The sequence below is a fragment of the Protopterus annectens genome, chromosome 5.part0 (assembly GCF_019279795.1).
Source record: "Protopterus annectens isolate FY-2018-M chromosome 5.part0, PAN1.0, whole genome shotgun sequence".
In the NCBI taxonomy this organism is placed as follows: Eukaryota; Metazoa; Chordata; order Ceratodontiformes; family Protopteridae; genus Protopterus; species Protopterus annectens.
The window spans coordinates 776,047,401-776,071,645 of NC_056735.1; the positions used below are offsets into that span (position 1 = coordinate 776,047,401).

Sequence of the window (24,245 nt, forward strand, 5' to 3'; positions counted from 1 at the left end):
AAACCTTTACAAAAGCACTCTATGCAGGAATGCATGGATCGTGCTATCCCAAGTAAAACCAAGACTCACTCCTCCAAGAAAAGGAAACCAGTCTGGTGGACCCCTGCCATAAACAAGCTATACAACGGAAGGAGGAAACTAGTACAGAAAAGAGTAAATTCCCAAGAAGGAAAGACATCCCTGATCAGTATCAGCAAGAAACTCCGATTCCTCATTAAATCATCCAAGGCTAGTTTCGAAAGAAAAATTGCCAATGACTCCAAAGATAACCACAAAGTGGTCTTTAGCTATGTCAAGAACCTAAGTGGAAACTCTCAGATCTGCTCTGAGTTGGTGCAGAATGGCACAAAATACACTGAACCAACTGATATTGCAAACATTCTGGCAGACAGGTTTAGTGCAAACTTCACCCCCCTCTCACCCCCTAAAGGGCCCATAAGTATACCAGAAGAATGTAGGGCCCCGTCAATCACCAATGCACATGTTAAAACAGCCCTATCCAAAGCTCAACACACAGCTTCAATGGGACCGGGCGGGGTCCCAGGCTGTGTCTTACAAGAGCTCCAAAATGAACTAACCCCTCACCTAAACACACTGTTCAAACTCAGCCTCTCTACAGGCTACTTACCCATAGAGTGGCGCACAGCAACAGTTATCCCTCTCCACAAAGGTGGAGCTACAATGGACCCCGGGAACTATCGCCCTATAAGCCTGATTAGCTTGGTCTGCAAGGCTATGGACCGCATCATCATGGAACTCATTAACAGAGACATTGGGAACCTCCAAACCGTGGACCCTACCCAGTTTAGTTTTGTTGAGGGCAGATCATGCCTCCTAAACCTGGTGGGCTTCTTTGAGACGGTTACCAAGACATTAGACAAGGGAAAGGAGGTCCACACAGCTTACCTAGACCTCGCAAAGGCTTTCAACACCATTCCCCATTCGAGTATTATAAACAAGCTCACCAGCTTGAACATAAACCCCTACGTCACGAGATGGGTTGCTAACTGGCTCATGGATAGAACCCACATGGTGAGAGTTGCAGGCTCTACGTCCAACTCTAAACCAGTTACAAGTGGCGTCCCCCAGGGCTCAGTCCTAGGACCCCTCCTGTTCAGTATATACTTCTCAGAGGTACAGGTAAGCATAGGAGGACTATGGCTGACCAAGTTTGCAGACGACTGCAAACTAGGAGCCATAACTGGTTCTCCGGCTGATACAGACACCCTTCAGATGGGTCTCACTGAGACGGATACCTGGTGTCAAAATCATGGCCTCAAGCTAAATGCCAAAAAGTGCATAGTCATCCCCTTTGGAAAAAAACAAAATACCCACGAACTACCACATATGTGGTAGTCCCCTAAATACAGAAAATGTAATAAGGGATCTGGGGACCCAAGGAGATAGTAATCTCTCCTTTGATAATCATATTACCAAGGTGGTTAGAAAATCCTTCTATGTGGCCCACCTAATCACAAAAGGGCTCACATCTAGAACAAAAGAGGTTATTGTGCCTCTCTACTCATCACTCATTAGACCCATCATAGAATACAATGCCCCATTTGGGATGTACCTTACAAGAAACCTGCAACAGCTGGAAAGGCCACAAAAGTACCTCATCAAGAGGATTACTGGCCTCAAACAGATGCCCTATGCAGCCCTACTCAAGAAACTCCATCTGTACTCTGTTGCATACCGCTTACTCAGAGGTGATCCCTGCCTGACATACAAGACCATGTCCAACCCAGAATTGATGGACATGCTCCACCTAAAAAAAACAAATCCCAGAGAGCCACACGCTCTAGAGAGATATAAACCTCACCACAACAATAAAAAGGACATGCTGGAGGGATAGATTCCTATCCCAGAGACTCCCCATACTTTGGAACGGGATTCCAGTATACATCAGGCAGAGCCCCTCACTAACACTCTTCAAGAGAAACCTTGACGGGTGGATGGGAAACAGAAAATTTACCCCGGGAATCACTGCACTGGCTCTGCTGGACAGTGGCGCAGGGAACTAATGACTCTGCTGGACAGTGGAGCAAGGAACTGATGGCTCTGCTGGACAGAGGCACAGGGAACTAATCTAAGTGGGTGGCGAAATCCAAGAAATTCTGGCTAGGCTTATAAATGCCCTTGGGCAGATAGCCTAGTACTTAGCTATGAACCTATAGAAAAATGTCCCCATCCAAGGAAATGATAGTACGTACACCTTCCAGGCCAGAGGATTTGGTACTCTGGCACAGAAAAGACCAAAGTTTTTTGTTCAGAGCAGAGACAAAAAATATCTACCTGTGGTGTACCCCATCGGTGGACAGTGTCCAGGAAACACATCTCTGTGAAACATTCGTTTGAGCCTGTGTAGTTGACCTGTTCAAGGTGTCTGCCACTATGTTTTGCTCTGAAGGAATGTAGACAGCTGGAAGAGTCTCTCCTTACTGAGCAGTTAGATTCCAGACCTGAAGAGTAAGTCTGCAAAGAAAGTAGGACTGTGTCCCCCCTTGCTTGTTGATATACCACATCACTGTGGTATTGTCTGTGAAGACTTTGAAAGGCCCTGGAAGAAAGAGGGAATAAAAAGCCAGAAGGGCTAAAAGGAGAGCTCTCATCTCTTTTATGTTGATGTGATCTGACCTCTAATGAGGAAGCCAGAGACCCTGGACCTTGGCGGAACTGAAGGATGCTCCCCACTCCCTGTCCGAGGCATCTGAAATAAAGTTCTTGAGATAGGACTGGAACTTAAAAGGAAGTCTTGAGCAGCATAGGAATGGTGGAGACCATGAACCCTAGAACCCTGAGAAAATCCTTGGCTGTGACAGAAGAAAATGGAAGAAAAGATTGTAAAAAAGGTGTTCAGAGAAAGAGCCTTGGGTGAAGGCATGGGTACTAGCATAGGAATGGGTCTGGATCCTGTAACCGAGAAAAATATGATCTTGACAAGGAACCAGGACTAATTTCTGAAAGTTTATGGTGAGCCCCAGGCTTTGTAACAGACAAAATATAAACTGGACGTGCTGAAGTAGGACCTCAGAGGATAAAGCCTGAATGAGTAGGTTGTCTAGATAAGGAAAGATTTGAACCCCCCCTCATCCTGCAAAAAACAATGACTGGAGCGAAGCATTTGGTGAATACCCTTGGGGCAATAGAGATGCCAAATGGCAAAGCAGAGAACTGAAAATACAAGGAAGAAGCAGAGAAATATAAAAATTTCCTGAAAGGGGAATGAATGGGGATGTGAAGATAGGCATTCTTGAGGTCCATGGATACCAAGACGTCTTGGGAAAGAACAAGAACAGGGTTTGAAGGGATAACATCCAAAAAGAAGGTACCGTTAGAAAAATGTTGAGCTGAGAAATGCCCAGAGTGGGTCTCCAGGTGCCTTCCTTCTTGGGAACCAGAAATATCATGGAATAAAACCCTTTCCCTTCCTGGACAGGGGTACAACCTGAGTGGTGCCCTTAGCCAAAAAACCTGAAGCAGTTCTGGAAAGAAAGGAAGCTGTTCCTGAGGAGTATGAGGGATGCCCAGAAAAGGAAGAAGGGATTTCCATACCATGAAATATCCCTTGTGGATGATGAATAAAATCCGAGTCTTGAGTGACCCTTAACCAATTTGGAGGAACGGGGAAGGCAAAAGGATAAGGGAACCTGGCATAGGGAAAGAGGAAGCAAGCTGTCCGATAGAACTTGTTTTGTTTTGAAAAGTAGGCTTCTGAGAAAGAGGAGTCTGAGTAGATTTACCAGGGCTTATACATCTAGAACCCTTTTTACCTTTAGGAGGATGGCAAGTCTGTCTGCAAACAAAAGCAGATTTGGATGAATAATTCCAGTGGAATTTAGGGATAGGAGACAGAAAAATATATTCCAATTCCTATAAGCCCTTGCCTTTATCCTGAAGGGACTTAAAAAGCTCAGCAGCAGAACCAAAAGTTCTTATTATCGAGGAGCATCCGACAATTTAGCCTTAATATCATCAGGTAAGGGCTGGTGATGAAGCCAAGAGTCACGTCTCAAAACAGAACCAAATGCAGCAGCCCCAGAGGAAGCATCAGCCTGCATCATAACTACATTTAATATTAATAGAGTGACAAGTCACTTGAGAGGTAGAACCCAAAACAGAAAGGGCCTAGACCTTCCCTTCTGAATCGGAGAGGTCAGAAATAGCTAGAGAAAGAAGAGCTAAAACATATCTTGTCTTATGAGTCTGTTAATTAATAGCCCTAAAAGCTAGAGTGGCAGCAGTGTATACCTTTTGCTTAGACTTTCCATGGCTCTACTGTCCTTATCTGAATGAAGTAGTTTAATGGATGGTAAATACTTAGAGAAAGACACTACAGGAGGATCAGCAGAAGAGCACATCTGTACAAAATCTTACAATCATCAGGCACCTTGTATAGTCTGTCAAGTTTTTTAGGGGCTGGAGGTTGGGAATCAAGGGCAACAGAAGGCTGCTGAAAAGGTAACTAAAGGGTAGCCAAGACTGGTAGTACAGCAGAGGGCTTGGGAAAATTCATCCAGAGGAGTTCATAACACTTCATTTGAATATCAGAAACCTAAAAACAGTCCCATTTGAAATATTCCATCATATGAAAAATAGTATCCCCAAAGTAAAGTTCTTCTAAGAGAGAGTCTGGACTAATAGAATCTTCCTCCTCAGACCCATAATACAAGGGTTTTTTTTTATAAAGAATATGATAAAGGCTCTTCCCAGAATCTAAATCCTCATCAGAAGACTTCTGCTGTCTGGGCCTTTTAAAAGGAGTAGAGTACCTGGGAGCAGTAGGTACAGAAACTCCTTGAGGAGGCTTTAAGGCAATTAAAGCATTAAACAACCCCTGGGTAAAATCCTGCCATTCATGTTGGGGATATTTAAAAGCATGGAAATATGCTTGTTTTGTTTCTTCTTTTTCTGAGGAATGTCTGCCCAAAAAACCCTAGGAGATTAGGACCCTTACCAACACTCAACCAACATAGTAGGAATTTCCTGCCAAACTAGAATTTGCAGTATCCTCCACAATCTCTCAGATGTAATCAGCTGAAGTTCCACCCAGTGTCACTAGCAGACCTTTACAAAACCTCAGAGGATGTGCAAGAAGTCTGATCCATGCCAGCCTCTGACAGGGTTGTGGCAGAGGAATCCAAGTCAACAACCATATGATTTTCCGGGCTTTTACTAGCCTGAAGAGAGATGTCCTGGGGAGGCAGGACAGCAACCGAATTAGACCAAAGTTTTTTGGCCTTTTTCTTGGCAGGCAGTTGACTTATGGGATGGGAATACTCTGCCATAGCACCTTGTTCCAACACTTTAAGATGGTTCTCCAGATAAATTGGCAAGGAGGAGAGATGACTATGAAATGTCTTGGGGACAAATGCTTAGCAGATAGAACACTGCATATGGTCATGAGAAGCACCAAAACAGAAAAGACACTGGTAGTGACAATCTTTATGCAGAATCTGACTCTCACTTTTACATTTTCCCTTTTTGGATGACATGTAAATACACCAAAGAAGTAGATAAGAAGAAACCCCAATGTGGCACTTATCTGAAACACAGCTCATTAACCAGCACAGACGAAGAAGCATTCAGATGGACTATCAATGATGGCATTTGGACTGGAGACAAAGAAGTTCTGAAGTATGTACATCCATACGTCACCTTTATGCCGTACTCCTTGAGCAGTGGAACACTGGCAGGACGCTGGGCTACCCTTTGCAGAGAATCCCATATGTTAAGCATACTGTAACAGTGATATGGAAGGACATCTTATGTTTATAAGACGAAGAGGTTTTTCTACATTGTGCCTAGCCAATAACAGAAATCCAGAAAGGATTTCGACTCCTCTGGTTTTGGAAGTGTGAAATACTTAGAAGTAAATGACAAACCATTTTTTATCAAACTGCATCTTGTGGCCATTTCATATTGTCTGCTCATGGATCCTCTTATTTTGTCTCTGTAGTCACACAATTTATGAATCAAGTGTTACACATGAGACACCCCCCCCCCCCGAAATGCAAATTCTGCCACCTCCCTGGAATGTCAACTTTATTCTTGAAAAATTGACCTTGCCTCCTTTTGAACCTGCTTCTCAGTGCTTGGAAAACTGTTTTACTCTTTGCTCTGACATCTGTAAGGTGAGTTTCTGAGCCGCAGGCTATCATGGTGGGCCAACTCTATCTGATTTTTCACATGGACAGGGTTATGCTATGCACTAATCCATCATTTATGACTAAAGTTGTTGCTGAATTTACCTGGAGTCAAGCCATCATGCATGATGGTTGTCCTCTACTGTTGTTTTTGGTTACTCCCTGTATGGTAAATCTCTTCCAGATAGGCTTAAGGCTGACTTGACTAAGGCCTTATCCTCTTTGATGACATATTGAAAAGAGGTGGATTCTGGAGGCAGCAACCTGGTCCTCTGTTCATACCTTCACAAAGCAGACTTTGCTTTGACCTCTCTCCAGGGGTTCCTGGATCCTTATTCTTCCACCTTCCACATAGCGTTAAGTTTTGGGAATCTACCCAAAATGCCACTGAGGCAGTGTGAATGATGATCATATTACTGGTGCACAAGTTCTACTTATCTGTAACAGTAGATGTTCAAATTCCTCACTGCCTCAGTGGCAGCACCCACCTGACATTCTCCAGATTGTGCATAGCTGAAGTGGATTTCAACCTCTCTGATTCAGTAGTTTGTGCATTTGGTTTTTATTTATTGTTGTAATTGGTCTTGCTAGATGATTTTAGCTTCAGGTACATTTCTTTTCTTCTTTGTGGAAGCGAAAAAGCTTGAGTACTCACTTTCCTGTTACAGCTAAAGGCTTCCTTCTCAGGATATGCTCAGTCTATCAGCTGTTATGGGAAGAGAGAGGGTGGGGAGTCTGAACTTTTGAAAGCTAGCCAGTACTAGGTTAATTTGGCGGTGGAGAAACATCTACTGTTAACAGGGAAGTAGGAGTTGCACAACTGTACTTTTAAAAGCATCTCAGTCAGGAGGTCTGGATTTCTCACTTTTCTTTCCTTTCCATTTAAGATATGTATTTACAGGCTCTTCACAGCTGCTTCTTAGATCTCATGACATTTTCCTCTGTTTTTGTCTGTCCCATTCTGTCTGAATGGTGTTGTCCTGAGACCTGGCTTGAAAAATCGAGAGAGGAAGGAAGATTATTCTCTGTTAGTACAGGGGTAGAATGGGCTTTACTTATCTCCATGACATTTGGTAATACAGAGCTGCATTCTTAGATGCCATGGAGGGTACATCATTGCAGCTGCTCTCTTTATTAATTTATTTATATGCTGTGACTGAGTCCGGGACTGTGCTGCACTTTGTTACTGCTGGTTCTGTACACATTGCATTTCCAGTATGTGAAGTTCAAGAGAATAGTCAGGCATCCGCCATATACTCCATGCTGAGCATTTTTAAAAACAGTTTATGCTGTGAAATAACATTTCATCTGAAGTAGATAACTTCATTTGTGCATCAACCTATGGGTCTTCGGATCCATATCGGATGCAAGCCGGCAGTTTCCAACAGCATAGATCCGAGCTCCAAATTCCTCCCCTTACCCATAATCCCCTGCCAACCCTACCTGACCCCAGATCTAGTTTGCCGCGGTTTCATCCAGCAGCTCGATCACTGAGTTCCAGGCTTTAACGTTTTTTTATGAGAAAATTTTACTGTTTTTCTCTCCTTTTTTCTATAATCTTTAGTGTGCGTGTGTTGTGTACAGGTCCCTCATAATTGTTAAACCAGTCTGTTAATTTTCTTGATAGCTTTTCCTTCTCCACCCTCGTTAGTGCATTAGGGAGTGTGCTGTGTATTGGGGCCTAGCATGCGTGTTTCTTTTCAGTATGTCGGAGGCCCCAAAAGCTGTTTTCTCCAAGTGTACCGAGTGTGGCCATAAGCTATCCCCGGCAGATGGCCACACTCGGTGCGTGTTGTGCCTTGTGGTTGGACACCTGTCTTCAGGTTGCTCCATATGTGCGGCATTCAACCCCAGGGCACTTAAGGACCGGAAGGCTAAGCTGATTCTGGCGGGACTGCTGCCCCCGGACTCAGCTTCGGCCTCCAGTCCCACAGTGGCTCCTGCCGCGGCTGCGGCTACTGCCACTCCTGCCTCCCTTCCCCTGGCCGGGACTCAACCTCCCGCTTCGGGCCAGGAGGATAGGGAGTCCAAGAAAGAGAAGCGGAAGGAGAAGCACCACAAGCGGTGGGCCGCGGCCTCTTCATCGACCCCGCCGGCTAAGCGGTCTTCTCCCTCCAGGACGTCCGAGCCTTCCCCTCCTCGGCTCCTGTCTCCGTGTTTTTCACCGGGACCGGAGGAGGAGGCCTGGCCCCCGTCGAAGGTCATCGAGGCGGCACTCCCGTCCCGCCTCGGTGGCCTCATCCAGATCCACCCGAAGCCTGACGGACGCAGACTTGGACCGGATGATGAGAAGATTCCTCCAGGCCCAGCTGCAGATAGGAGTGCTCCTGCCTCCCTCCCCCTCCGGAGGGGAGCTCGACCCCATTTTTTGCCCCGATTGCTCCTTCTCCGACCCACTTCCTGGGTTCAGAGTCTTCAGAGCTGGGTAGCGTCGGCGCCGGGGGTTGTCGGCGCCGATCCCTTTTCTTCGGCTCCGAACTCTCTGAGCCGAGAGCTGAGCTTCGGATCCGAGGGTTTCAGTGTGCCTTCGGCTCCGCCCAGGTCGGAGCATACTGGACCTTCGGATCCGACCATGTCGGCTCTGGCCCCGATCCGCCCGTCGGATCTGAGGGAGGGTCTGCTGTCGGATCCCAGAAATAGCGGCTCCTCTTCGGCATTCGATGTAGTGGAGAGGGTTCTGTCGAGGGATTCCAGACCCCCAGCCTTGGCTATGGCTCCACCCTGCACTCCATTTCAGATGGGTCTGACTTCCATCAGCCAGTCCCAGGGACAGCCTGCTCCAACGTCCCAGGTCGCTCTGCTGGAACATGATGTTGCTGGTGAGGTCTCCTCGGACAGCCCTCCCGAGGAGGTTCCTCACAAGCGCAAGTGCAAGAGGAGGCACTTGGACTGCCCTGAGTCCTTGACCGAAGACACACGATTTGGAGGAAGGGGAAGGTTCCCCAAGATCACCCCCCGAGGACGTCTCATTTGGAGACATCATGGAGATGCTCAGGATTAGGGGGGGTGGTCTTGCCCCAAAGCCTACCTCGGACGAATCTGTGTTCCTGGAGGCGTTTGAAGCAGGCCTGTCTACCTCTTGGGTGTCCCCTCCAGCTGACCCCCTGGTAGATCTGATCACTACCAGGGTGTGGAAGGAGCCGGACACTGTGAAGCCAGTCCCAAAAAGACCTGATAAAATACTCAGTCCGCCCTTTGACAGATCACACTGAAGTAAGGGATCCCTTGTAGATGCCATGTTGGTGGCGGCAGCCACTAAAAGGGAATTAGCCCAGGAGAGTCCCTCGGTCCATCCTCCAGACAAGGAGTCTCGGTCGATGGATCGCTTAGGAAAGCAGGTTTTTAGTTCAGCTACCTTTTCAGTGAGGTCACTGAACTACATGGCACATGTCATACGACTGCAGCGAGACCTTATCAAAGAGTATGCCGCGTCTCCCCCAGAGTCCATGTCGGCTGAGGACAAACAGTTGTACTCTTCCCGAATGGCCACTCTTAGGTCTATTTCGAACACCTCTATGTGGCTACTGTCCCACGCCATGGAAGGGGCCCCTAGAGCTAGCGGAGCAGGCGTCATTATGAGGCGACAGGCCTGGCTCCGCCACTGTGATTTCGCAGAACCCTTTAAGGCGTCTTTCGCTAATGCCCCTTTCGATGGTTCTGCCCTCTTTGGCAAAACCGTACGCGATACCTTGGTCCAGAGCGAGAAGGATGGGAAGATGTTGTCTGCCATCGGAGTCCGCTTCTCTGTTCCCCAGAGGTCCTTTTCCAAGATCCAAAAGGGACAGAAGAAGATGTGGTTCCGGAAGTCGCAACAGCCCCGTTTCGCTCCGGACCCCCAGTCCTTCCGCGGCAGAGGAGGACAGGGTGGACACCACCCTAGAGGCAGAGGGGGTCCGAAGAACTTTGGGTCCAGAGAACCGTTCTCTGACCGGCCCACGCAACAGCCCTGAAGGGTTGCCCGACTGCTCCACTCTGGAGGCAGTCGGGGGGGCGCTTCTCGAGGCACCTAGCAGCTTGGGAGTCCATCACGACCGACCGCTGGGTGCTTCGCATCATATCCAGAGGTTACCAGATCCCATTCTCTCATTTCCCTCGCAATCCCAGACACCTCCCCGACATCCCACCCGAGCCGAGGGAGGCCGCAACTGCGGAAATACAGCGGCTGCTAGAAAAAAGAACCATCCAGCACGTCCCCCCAGACCAGTACGGATCAGGCTTTTACTCCAGGTTCTTCTTGGTGCCAAAAAAGATGGGGGACTTCAGACCAATCCTCGACCTATCCCTCTTGAACCTGTCAGTAACCAAGGAAAAGTTCCGGATGGTCACGTTTCAGTCCATTCTCCCCTCCTGCGGGAGAATGACTGGATGTGCTCTATAGACCTCAAAGATGCGTACTACCACATTTTGATGGACAGATGATCCAGGAGGTTTCTCCACTTCCGGCTAGAAGCCAGCCATTACCAATTCAGGGCCCTTCCCTTTGGTCTCACCACAGCCCCCAGGGTGTTCACCAAAGTTCTGTTGGTGATAGCGGCCCACCTGCGACTGCAGGGCATTCAGGTTTTCCCATACCTGGACGACTGGCTCCTGACCGCCCCCACAAGGCATCTACTCTGCGCAGTCAGAAACTCCTTTCTTCGCCTAGCAACCCGGCTGGGGATCACTATCAACATAGAGAAGTCTTCCCTTTCTCCAACTCAAACCATAGATTTCATCGGAGCCAGGTTGGACACAAACAGGCGTCTAGCCCTCTTAACTCCAGACAGAGTGCGGACTTTAAGACTCCATGTGCGGGCCATCCTCCTACCCCAGGCACCCCCGGCGGAATTGGTCCTGAGGGCTTTGGGTTCGATGGCGGCCACCGTCAACCTATTGCCGATGGCACGTCTGAACATGAGAGTCCTACAATGGACTCTCCAAGTTCAATGGTCTTTTCTGCAATTCCCCCTGTACCACCCTATTCCCCTCAGCAGAGTTTGCAGGAAGGCCCTCTTATGGTGGCTCCAATCCCAGGACCTCCAGAAGGGGCGCCCCTTTTCTATGTCCCCTCCCCTAACCACGGTGACCACGGACGCCTCTCGCTTCGGGTGGGGGGGGCATTGTGCGGGCAGGACAGTCCAAGGCACGTGGAACAGCACGGAGACCTTTCTGCATATCAATGTCCTAGAGATGAGGGCGGTGTTTTTGGTGTTGCAAGCACTACAGAGCCTTCTTCCCGTAGGAACGATTGCAATCCAGATGGACAACATGGCAGTGGTCTGGTACATCAACAAACAGGGAGGAACCAAGTCTTATCCCCTTTGTCGAGAGGCCATAAGAGTGTGGGAATGGGCGATTTCCACCAACCGCTTTCTCATAGCGACGCACATTCCAGGACGGTCCAACATTTTAGCAGACAAGTTGAGTCGCACCATCCTCTCGCCGTACGAGTGGTCTCTGAACCCAGAAGTAGCGAAGCATATATTCTCCACTTGGGGTCAACCTTGTTGCGATCTTTTCGCCTCTCCTTCAAATGTGAAATGCAACGACTACTTCACTTTAATTCCCCCACCCGGGGAATCCCCACGAGACGCTCTGGTGCATGCTTGGTCCCCCGGTCTCCTTTATGCTTATCCTCCTCTTCCGCTGATGTTGAAGTTTCTACAGAAAGCCATTCGGTTGCGGAACAAGATAATCCTCATTGCCCCATTCTGGCCTCGCCAGGCTTGGTTCCCGTATCTTTGGACTCACCTAGTGAATCCTCCCTGGATTCTGGATCCCATTCTGGATCTCGTATCCCATCCATTGGATCTTCCGATCCCAAACCTGGACAACCTCAAGCTCATGGCTTGGTTGATCCAGTTCCAAGGTTAGCTAGGACTCCCGGTATCTCTTCCCAGGTCAAAGCTATTCTGGTGGCGGTGCACAAGCCATCCACCAGAAAAGTCTATGATAGCAAATGGAAACGTTTTTCCATTTGGGCAGAGCACAGAGATTTTTAGATCCTTTCACAGCTCCGTTGCCTGCGGTGTTAGATTTCCTATCAGGACTCTTCGATCAGGGCACCAGCTCCTCTACAGTCAAGGTTCAATTGGCGGCTATCTCTCACTACCACGTAGGAAGTGACCTTGGACCGTTGATCTCCTCTAAGTTATGCAAGGCCTTTCTTAAGGGTACTTTCCTACTCAGACCCCCGGTGAAGGAAGCAGTCCCTCCTTGTGACTTAACTTTGGTATTGCAGGCTCTTACAGCCCCCCCTTTGAACTGCAGCTTCAGTGGATCTAAAATTTTTATCATGGAAAACTGCCTTTTTGTAGCTATCACCTCAGCTCGAAGGGTTTCCGAACTTCAAGCCCTTTGTGCAAAACCACCTTATTTGTCCTTCCACAAAGACAGAGAGTCTACCTCAGGACCAGTCCCTCCTTTCTTCCAAAAATTGCATCTGAATTGAATATTAATCAGTCCATTAACCTACCAGTTTTTTTTCCCAACTACCAGAACAAAGGGGAATATAAGTTACATTCGTTGGATGTGCACAGACAACTGCGCTTTTATTTACACAGAACAGCTGGTCATAAGCAATCAGATGAGTTGTTCATTTCCTTTGCCAAATTTAACTTAGGAAAGGCTGTTTCTAAAGTCACACTGTCCAGATGGATTTCTCAGTGTATTCTGTTGGCATATGAAAGTACTGGTCGGCCCGCACCTCTAGGAGTCCATGCCCACTCTACCCGGTCTATCTCTACCTCGGCGGCCTTTCGTTTTAGACTCTCATTGGATGATATCTGCTCAGCAGCAACATGGGCTTCATCTCATACCTTCATTAATCACTACAAGCTGGATATTGTCTCCAGAAGGAGAGCATCCTTTGGCTCTGCAGTGCTCCGGAACATCCTTCCTTGAGGACCGCCCAAGATTTAGGTAGCTGGGGACTCTGTCCCATAGGTTGATGCACAAATGAAGTTAACTACTTCAGATTAAGAAGTTATGTACTCACCATAATGTTCCATCTGAGTAGGTAAACTTCATTTGTCAGCAACCGTTCCCCCCCCCCCTTTGTCCTCCTGACCTTCGGATGTTCGAGATGTTGCCTTCCTTATGGCAAAGGTATGTAGCTAGTTTTGTGGGTGATTTTTGTATGCTTATCTAGCTGTGGGCAAACTCGATCTGAGGTCAGGTAGGGTTGGCAGGGGATTATGGGTAGGAGGAGGAGCTTGGAGCTCAGATCTATGCTGTTGGAAACTGCCGGCTCGGATCCGATATGGATCCGAAGACCCATAGGTTGCTGACAAATGAAGTTTACTACTCAGATGGAATGTTATGGTGAGTACATAACTTCTTATTAAAATGTAAAAAAAAAAAAAAAATGTTATAGCTATTAAATGGCTTTTTTCAGAATGCCTGGTTGACTATTTTACTTAAGTCTACCTGTTTTTCCAGTATTGAAAAAGCATATGGTTCAGAGGTATGCACTGTTTTGCATTGGTGAGGCTACATTCTGGAGGATGATATAGGAAAGTTTGAGCTGAAGTATTTCCTTTCATTTTGAAATTGCATTTGTAAAAATGTATTGAATTGTGCAGAAGGTGTTTTGTATGAGGACTATAATAAGTACATTTTTGTTTTTAGTGCGGAGGTTTTGATTTAGTGCTTCATAGTATTGACTTAGTGACACCTGAGGTACATTTGACTCTTGGGGACTTAACTCATTAATTTGCCCCCACCACACACATGCACACAGGGGTTGGAGCTGCTTTGTTTTATATAATCATAACGTTTATAAAAATGCTTTGAGGAAACTGCTCCCCACAAGTGAAAAATGTATTTTAAATGAATACAGCATGCTTTTTGGGGGCAACTTTAATCTGTATGCTAAAAGTAAAGATTTGATTTCAAATGAACATAGCATTATAAAACGAGGCAACTACTTTTGTACTATTTAAGAAGTATTGCAACCCAAAATTGCTGGTAGTATGTATATTAGTAATCAGAATTTCATTCTGTTTTTAAGATCACTGGATCTGTTTTATATTTGATTAAGCCCTGCAAGACCTTATAAATACATTCTTTTTTGTCTACCACAGGAAAAATGCTTTGGGGATTCTTGAGAATTAAATCTCTAAAAATAGCTCATCAGCTTATTAAACCTCTTGTGGTTTTCTGCCCATGAAGCTGTAAATTTATTTAATGTAACTTAACCGAACAAAGGCAGTTTTTATTTCTCAAGGGGCATTGACTTGCCTGGTTTTAATTCCCACTAAACTCTGGTGACATGTAATTAAAAAAGTAATTATTATTCCTCTTTAGTTTAGCGATTGTGCTGGTATTTTCCATCACATATATAAATAATCTGACTTTATTTTTTTAAACATCTAATTATGTAAGCCTTGAAAGCTGAATATATTCTATGTATTTTATAGAAGTGTATTGCAGATTATTAAAAGCTTTTTTACTGTGCTGTGCTTCTGTGAAGCAAATAGTTAATAAATAAATAGGTAATACAATAACTCACTTGAAAAAAAGTAACATTTAAACTGCTGTCATCTACTGTGTGTTGCTGCACTGCAGGAAAACAGAATTTCTAGAAGTAAGGACTCAAGTGATGGCTTTATTTGACTAGGCTTACAGGAGACACAGTCATCACTGATTTTCATAGAAAGCTCTTACTTGGATGTTAAAATCCACAAGCTCATTCGGATCAGAACATGCTTTCCACTAGAATGAGTAGATTTTCTCATTTTTTGTTCTGTTGCACAAAAAATGAGTAGTTGAGTCAGTATTTTCGTTGAAAGTCACTCTTGAAGTTCTTTTTCAGCATTTCCTCATTGTTAAGAGCAAAACTAGCTGTAAAATGGGGAACCTATCAGTTCAACAACACCTAGAGCAATGAGACCACATTGCTGACAGAACATATCTCAGACAAAAGTAAGTATAAGTAGTGCAGAACGGGATGAGTTCCCATTTCTGCAATGTGGTGCGATCTTGGAGTTGGTATATTTAAGTTGGGGGTGTGGGGGCGCAGGGGGGCTTGCCCCCCTGCTGTATACATGTTTCTTTTTGTTTTTATGGCGGAAACGGGAATACACCCCATTCCGCGGTGCTTATATTTATCATTGTCTGAGATCTGATCTGTTGGCGATTTAGTCTTGTTGATCTGAGTGTCGGGTAAGTGTTTTTTCGTTGAACTGATATGGATCTGTAAAATGATACAACTTTTGTACAAGGGGAGTGAAAGCCATGTCCCCATTGAATAAGAGCCTGCAATTTTTTGGAAGAATGTGTGATGTTCAAGGTGGCAGTGAGTACTAGGCTGTTCTACTTTTGGAAGTCCGGAGGTGGTGTTGTCTGACTGCTGGTGAGGATGTAAAAAGTCATCTAGAGGTTGTACTGCTGGCAGCTTATAGCCAAAGAGGCGGCAGCTTTGTGTTGATTGAATTATATGGTGGCTTGGCAAATGTCACATCGTTGCTCTTTCAGTGCATCATTGTGAGCAGTAGAACCGAGTCTTGAAACAATATCACACTTTTTCCTGCATTCTGTACATTGTGTATGCAATCTGAGATCTCCAGCTGTCTTTCTCAGAGGTGGTTGGCAATTGTGCTTTTCTCATTTCATTTTTCTTATGTTCAGGTTTACTATCAGCCTCTTGCTCCATCAGGTTTCACTGTTGGGCAGTAGCAGAAAATTAAGTAAAAGTGAGGACTAGGAAGATGTTAAGGGAAAGTCAGTAGACTTGAAGTTCATTCAGAAGTAGTACAGATAGACTGATGGTTATATTCATGAAAAAGTCCTTGTTTCCTGTTCTAGTAGAGGCAGGGCAAACAGGAGATATATGTATAATCATCAAACCCACATTTTAGACAATCTACTGTCATTGAAAATTAATACTCGAGGATGCACATTATCATATGTAACAGAAAAAATATATTTTTGCAAGGACATCTGGACCCACCTACCCAAGAGCTTGTAAGTATACTAACTCCGAAATTGTACAGTCTTAAAGGAAAGGAGAAACTTCCGTACTCACACAGTTCTGCAATCCCACTAACTTCAGTACACACGTTTGAATAAAAACAACAGTCTCTTTCCATTTCGTAAAACACTGTGCAGCAGCGAACAAGACTTTGCCTGATAGGAGTGGTGCATAAAGGATTCCAGGTAACAAAACAACTTGGAAGTTTATTGGGGCCTTTTTTTTTTTTTACCTTCCGTTCTCATGTTGTGGCAGTGCAAGGAGATGGTCATTATCTAAAATGGTGAGTTTTCGGATTGTCTCCATGTCTGATTTAAGGACTGATAAATCAGAGGATTTAAGTATTACTCTATGGAGACAAAGGTGATTAAATAGCTCCATATTGAAATGTCAGCAGTCAACATGCAGAGTGCCAACATGCCAAAAAAGAAAAGATCAAAATCACACAAGAGCTAATATCAGACATTACTTTTCCCCATTAAACTTTTTTTCAGAAGGTAAGCCCATCCCCTTGCACACTTCGATGTGTGTGAGGGGTGTCAAGGCCACCCCCCCCCCACAACTAATGTATACTGACTCAAAGATCTCTATACCTTGAAGAACAGAAAATGTTAAGAGAAATGGTCACCTCTGACTTAGTCTATGTAAGTCCATTTTCTTTTCCCCCTGACTATTCAGTCTACATATTTTTGGACTTGCTGTAGTGGGTCCAAAAGTTTCAAATGATTACTAATTAAATATTTGAAAATCCTTTTAGCTTCCAGGAGTTGAGCTGTTTGTACAACGTCTATAGGTTGTATGTTATGAAGAATAAGTAAAAAAGACAGAAATAACATAAAATCCAAAATGATCACAAAGTTGTGAATAATCTTCCTTATGGGTACACTTTTGGTGGTTTTGCTCAGAGATTTCCTGTTGGTAGCAGAAAATTAAAAAAAAAAAAAATATATATATATATATATATATATATATATATATATATATATATATATATGTGTGTGTGTGTGTGTGTGTTTTGGATGCTCTCACCTGCTTTCAGATAGAAAGACCCTTTTATTCACTGCTTGTCTTCAATGTAAACAAAATAAGCTATGTATGCCACCTACTCTCACTGGTAAAATATTTTTAAACTATCCTTTTGAATTCAGTAGCATAAGGAGTTTCCTATAAAAGAATGGTGGTGAAGTTTCCTCACAACATTCGCCTGGAACAGATGACTTACTGTTTTTATTTATTTATTTTTTTGTATAGAATGACTTAACTTGCCAGATCATTTTTTTTTGGGGGGGGGGTGGTGGTGGTAATGCATCCATTTGATATCATATGATCAGTTTTGTTGGTGTTCTTTTTAATGTATATGTATCTTTTTAATAGAAGTCTTTAACAAGTTTTTGTGACTTTCAGAAATATATTTGAAAAGTGCCCCTCCTCTGAAAACGAGAGAGAGATACTGAAATATTGGGGACGGGCATTGTTTTATTTTTATCAGTTCTTCTTTAGTCAGTTTTTAGATTTTCAAACTGCTCTGTCTTAAGACATGGACATCATTAGTGACACTTAATTTTCCATCATTTGGCTGAATTTGCTGTTGGTCAGTTTCATGCAGTCTGAGCTGTGGATGGTCCTGTATTCCACAGGGGATACGTATCCATTCTGTATTCAGAGGGTTGGATGTTTGCATTGCTTGAAAAAGCTTCATAAGATGTTTTAGTCAGTCTGGGTTTTATTGATGTGATGGACACTGGAAGAGCCAGCACGAGAGTGGTCAGTACTAGTTCTCCTTTCCTAGAGTGAGGGCACTGGTTTTCTCTTTTAACGGGAATATCTTCTGGGGGGAAGGCCTTGAATTGTTCTTCATGCATATTGGGATACAGGAGTGCAAGCACACAAGGCAGTAAATGCTTTCCATCTGAGCATCACTAGTGTACAGAAGCATGACTTAGCTCATCAGGGCTTGCCTTGATGTTCTGTGCAACAGGGAAGGGCTTTAAGAGCATGTAGAAAAAAAAAAGATCTTAACTCCCCCCCCCCCCCCCCCCCAGCAGAATGACAGCATGATATCCAAGTTCCCAGATCTCACCTGTTCCTTCTCTATATCTTCTAGTGCTGGAGGTCATAAATCAACAGTTGGAGCTATTTAGAGAAGCAAGGTTAGATGGTCATAGTGGGGGTGATAATGGCCTGAAAGTATTTTTAAAAATTCTTCCAGACCATTATGCTAGTGGAAAAGAATATTACAGGAATTCATTTGAGACTGGAGAACTTCTACTACATTTTTGCTTGTTATTTTCCAGATGTTTCCTGAGCTATTCTCTTCAGAACTGAAGATGGAGGACATTTTGTTTTTGCACCTGACTTGAGCATCTTGTTTTGCAGTAGGCAGATATCTTTGGCAGCAGTATGTTCTACTGCAGTGCATTTCTCCCTTTGGTTGCCACTGTCTGATGAGGGATCTCTTTGTTGGCTGTATACTGGGCATTAAATAGACACAGAGCAGATTGCTGTACACTGGGCATTAAGTAGACACAGACTAGAGTGCTGTCAAAGGACATGTCAAGTGTTTCTTTTGCCAACTGTGTAAATATTTGTTCCCTGAGTTTTGGGTATTGCTTCTTATGCATGTAGCTGCTTGATGCTTGGGCCTGAGGTGTTTTCTGCATTCCTGTTATTGACTGAACTTTAAGCACTTTTCTTACATTAGAAAGCTAGTTTTTCCCCCCAAATTCAGAGTGATTGTGGTGTTTCATGCATGACAATATTGTTTCATTCTACCATTTATTTACAGAATTGTTCATATTTTATTATGTTTTAATCTTTTTTGTTCAGTTGAGAATGTTTTGTTACTAATTTGATTTCTGTTATTGATAGTAATCCCGAGCCTATTTAATAATTAGTGTTCAGTTTTGTAATTTAAGTGTTTTGGAGATTCTACAGTATAGTAAATATGACCATGAACTTGCAGTCTGTACAGCTAGGATGAATGTCTGTAGATTATACTATGTGGAAGTTGGACATTATGGAAGAATATTAGTACAGATGAATGTTTTAATTCATAATCGTGAGAGCACTCAGAACAGAAAGCTGTATAAGATTTCATAAACACACACATTTTTTCTTCATTCACTGCTTCCGGGCAGAACTATCAGACCAAGAGACCATATTCTATGATAAACAGCTATGTATGTTATTTTGTGGTGTAGTTTGTTGTCCATTTTAATATTTATTTATTTTGAAGAAATTTGTTTTTTAAGGTACACCTAAATAAATCATTTTTAAACTATAAACTGTTACGTACATGTTCAATCATATGTGGTACTGGTGTTATTTTAAAATAGTCGCCAAAAATTGTATTATATTAACTCTTGTCATTTGGTTGCTTTCTTTGTATAGTATACAGTGCATTTCCATTCATAGAAGACAGATTCTGATCATTTATATTGTGTTTTATTTGTTTAGAATAAATCCAGAAAAGATATTAAATGTACAACAGAAGTTGGTGGCATTCTTGGCACAAGAGCAAGAGTTAAAAGAAAGAGCTCAGAGGGTAAGGACTTTCTTGTTTGACCATTGTTTCATTTTTATAGCTGTACGTAAGTTGTGGAGATTTTTTTTCAACATTTAAACCAGTGTACGACAGGGTTTTTGACACAGATCCTCTTTGGGTTGTGGATTGTCAGCGTAGTTGGTTGTAAAACCACCTGTCAGCCACCAGATAAAGCTCCCCAGATCAAAACTCGACTTAGCTGAGCTAAGGCAATTTTGCCACATCAGAAACAACACCCTTATCATTGACATGCAAATAATATCCATAAAAGGAGAGGCAGTCCCTCCCTACCTCACATTTTTCTCTCAGCTCATAGGATTATGCTTGGTTAAGTGCAATTTAGATTGAGTAAAAAAAGAAAACAAAATACTTTCCATATTTGAAAGCTCATTAAAAAGTCTTAGTTATGGCTTTGTTATGTCTTTGCATCTTGCTGGTTCTACAGCAGCCACCTTTGAAAAATTAATTTTTCATTTTTAGTGTTTTTTAGACAGACTGTAGTGTAGGTGAGGCTTTCAACACCACCATCCTGTACAAGAGAGGTAAAGCCATCTGTGGGAAGGCTTAAAGGTTATCAGGTCCTCATAGGAAGTTACTAGGCTAGTGGCCCTGAGGCCCTTATAAGCCTAGCCAAGAGTTTAGCCCGTGTTTAGCCAAGTCAGCACCCAATGCCCCAGTCCAGCAGGGACACAGGTGGAATCCCAGGGTGTATTTTCTGTTTCCCATCCAGTTATCCAGGTTGTGCTTAAAAAGGGATAATGAGTTACTGCGTTTGATGTGGAGAGGGAGTCTATTTTACAGATGGGGGAGCCTTTGGGACACAAATCTGTCCCGCCAACAGGTCCTGTTGATGTCACAGACCATGTTGAGGTCGCACGTTCGGGTTACTCGAGTAGAGCTTGACTTGTGGATATGCAGCAGTCCCATCAAGGCGAGGTCTGAGATTGCTTTATATGCCAGACAGAAGTCACATCTGAGGAGTCTGTATGAAACTGAGTAGAGGGACAGGGCATTTAGCTTGTCATTGTAAGATAGATGCTTGAGGCCCTGGATTCTCCTGGTGAGGAACCTCTGTGGTCTCTCCAGCTGCTGCATGTGCTTTGCGAGGTACATGCTGAAAGGGGCATTGTACTCAATAATGGGCCTTATAAGGGAACAGTACAGGGATATTATGACCTTCTTGTCCCTGGATGAGATACCCTTACATATAAAATGGCAAAGGATAAGTCCCCAGTACTAAAGGTGTCTCAGAACAAAGTACAAACTAGGCAAAAAGATATTGAGTTCACCACCATGATTAAAATTTTCCAACTTTAATAAACAAAGTTAAAAACTCACTAAAACTGTTGCAAAGGTTAAAAATAGATGAAGCATCAAATAAGTGCTTTCAGCAAGTTTGCTGTTTCTCATTCATCAGGTGATTTCCTTGCATTATTAATCCCTCCTACCACAGGCTGTTAGTCACTTGCCTCGAGGTAGACAACCCTCCAATTTTAACCAATGGAAAGGTGTTTCTGCTTCAGAATAGGTTTCTATGGAACCATTACATTTAGACCTGGGGGGCGGTTAGCTCTTAAGTTATTTATCCACCCAGTTTCACGAATCTCAGAATTGTTTTAGATATCCCCAGCTCCATATCCTATATGCACACATTCTATAGCTTTAAAGCTAAAATAATGAGTTGGATTTGAGTTATTATTCGATATAATTGTGTAATTGATGGATGTATTTAGGCAGGTTGTGATTTGTGTAGGGCGGCACAGTGGTGCAGTGGTTAACATTGTCACCTCACAGCAAGAGGTTCTCCGGTTCGATTCTCGGCTGGGATGCCTTCTGTGTGGAGTTTGCATGTTCTCCCTGTGTTCACGTGGGTTTCCTCCGGGTACTCCGGTTTCCTCCCACAGTACAAAGACATGCATCTGGAGCATTTCTCCCCGGGCCTCCACTGAAACCAGGCTCTGTGGAACCTAGTCGGACATTTCCGGTCAACAAATGTTAAATAAATAAATAAAAATAAAAGTAATTGTCATACTCCTTGAAGGCTTGCAACAGCCGAGACATCAGAGTGCTTATTTTATTAAACATTTGGTGTTGGAACACTAGCCGGAGGTTTTATTTCGATTTTGGTATTCGATTGTGTGGTGCAGCTGGTTTTATTGTTTGGATATGGCTAGTGACCCCAGTACAGACCTGCCGTGTTTATTTTGTGAGTGTAATGGAGAAGGAAGTCAGAAATCTCTGGAGAGCTTTTTCCAAATGGGTGGGCGATGCAATGTGTCTGGTAATGTTTCAAGTATACCTAATGGACAAATTACTGTGACTGGCTTAAATGATGTTGTAAATGTGCCAAATGCTTGGAAAAAACTCGAGGAAGATCATAATAAAAGGTGTAATTATTTATTTTCGGCAGTGGGCCGAAAATTTACTTCTATGTTGTCTACTGAACATAAATCTTTGTGTGATGAGCTTGAGAATTTTTTATTTAAGGAAACGGCTTTATTTTTGAATATTCAAAGCTTGCAGAGGTGCATTGAGTTTGATGTGTCTCTCCATGGTTTGCGAGCTTACAAGGATCCTTCCTTGCCGTTTGATTTACAAAATACAGCTGACAAAGCTTTCCATCAACAGTGGGTAGTTGCCACCCACAAATCCACAATGGAATGGATTGGTATATTATTGGAAAGAGACAGATTAAAACAGAGTGAGTTGTGGGAACAAATCAAGACTACCTATTCTTCCCTTAACTCCAGTTTGAGTTTTGACACTCTTGATAAGTTTTTGTGTGACATTAACAACAAATTAAAAACCTATAAGGAAGGCATTATAGATAGAAAGAAAGGTAAATTGATGCGTTACCTTTGGGAATATAATAGGAGAAGAGCTTTTCTGTCCCAAGCCAACCGGAAGAGAACTGTGAGAAGTGTTCACTTTCAGAATAGTGAACAAGAAGACGGCTGGCAATCTAATACTTCATTTTCCAATTCAGAAGGTGCCAGTTCATTAGGGGAAGCTGCCTTTGAAGAAAATGGAAGATGTCCCCCTTTTACCGAATGGACAACAGAAAGAACAATTTGAACAGACTTTTCGGGGGAATCAATATGGCTCAAAAGGAGGCCCCCAGGGAGAGAAACGTCCAGGAGAGACATATGAACGAACAAGAAATGGGCAGCAACAACAGTACTTTAAAAAAGGTAAATGGTGATGTGCCATTTACAAATGACTTGGAGAGTCATGTGGTTAATTTATCTGGCTATGATCTTAATAATGCAGACTATGCTGTATTAAACTGTGGCCTTAAATTTGTACCTACGGTTATACCTAGATTACTTCTTCTTCTTCTTTCGGCTGCTCCCATTAGGGGTTGCCACAGCGGATCAACTGTCATGCTCTGTCACACCAACCACCTTCATGTCCTCTCTCACCACATCCATAAACCTTATCTTAGGCCTTCCTTTTTTCCTGTTACCTGACAGCTTCATCCTTAGCAACTTTTTCCCAGTATACTCTGCATCCCTCCGCAGCACATGACCAAACCAACGTAATCTTGCCTCTCTGGCTTTGTCTCCAAACCTTCCAACCTGGACTGACCCTCTAATATACGTATTCCTAATCCTGTCCATTCTTGTCACATCCAGTACAAATCTTAACATCTTCATCTCTGTCATGTCAAGCTCTGACTCCTGCCTTTTTGTCAATGCCACTTTCTCTAACCCATATAACATAGCTGGTCTCATTACCCACTTGTAGACCTTCCCTTTCACTGTTACTGGTACTCGTCTGTCATAAATCACTCCTGACACTCTTCTCCACCCACTCCATCCTGCCTGTACTCTCTTCTTCACCTCTCTTTCACACTCACCATTACTCTGAACTGTTGATCCCAAGTATTTAAACTCATCCACCTTCGCCACCTCTACTCCCTGCATCTTCACCATTCTTCTATCCTCCCTCTCATTCACACACATATATTCTGTCTTAGCCTGCTGACCTTCATTTCTCTTCTCTCTAGAGCATATCTCCACCTCTCCACGGTCTCCTCCACCTGTTCCTTACTCTCAGTACAGATCACAATGTCATCTGCAAACATCATAGTCCACGGGGACTCCTGTCTGATCTCGTCTGTCAACCTGTCCATCACCATTGCAAATAAGAAAGGGCTCAGAGCTGATCCTTGATGTAATCCCATCTCCACCTTAAACACATCTATCACTCCCACCGCAGACCTTACCCTCGTACATATCCTGTACCACTCTTACATACTTCTCTGACACTCCCGACTTCCTTGTACAATACCAAAACTCCTCTCTAGGCACTCTGTCATATGCTTTCTCTAAGTCCACAAAGACACAGTGCAACTCCTTCTGACCTTCTTTGTACTTCTTCATCAACACTCTCAGAGCAAACTTCACATCTGTAGTGCTCTTTCCTGGCATGAAACCATACTGCTGATCACTAATCATCACCTCCCTTCTTAACCTAGCTTCCACTACTCTTTCCCATAACTTCATGCTGTGACTCATCAATTTAATCCCTGTGTAGTTAGTACAGCTCTGCACATCACCCTTATTCTTAAAAATCAGTACCAAAACACTTTTTCTCCATT

General features: G+C 43.8%; 1 protein-coding gene across 1 annotated transcript in view; it reads left to right on the forward strand.

Moving 5' to 3' along the window:
• The window catches only part of DDX10 (DEAD-box helicase 10), a 1,393,858-nt gene that overhangs the window by 650,840 nt on the left and 718,773 nt on the right, over positions 1-24,245 (forward strand). The window contains exon 11 of the mRNA XM_044071854.1: positions 19,555-19,642. Within this exon, the coding sequence (XP_043927789.1) occupies positions 19,555-19,642 (88 nt within the window). The remainder of the gene's footprint in view (positions 1-19,554; positions 19,643-24,245) is intronic.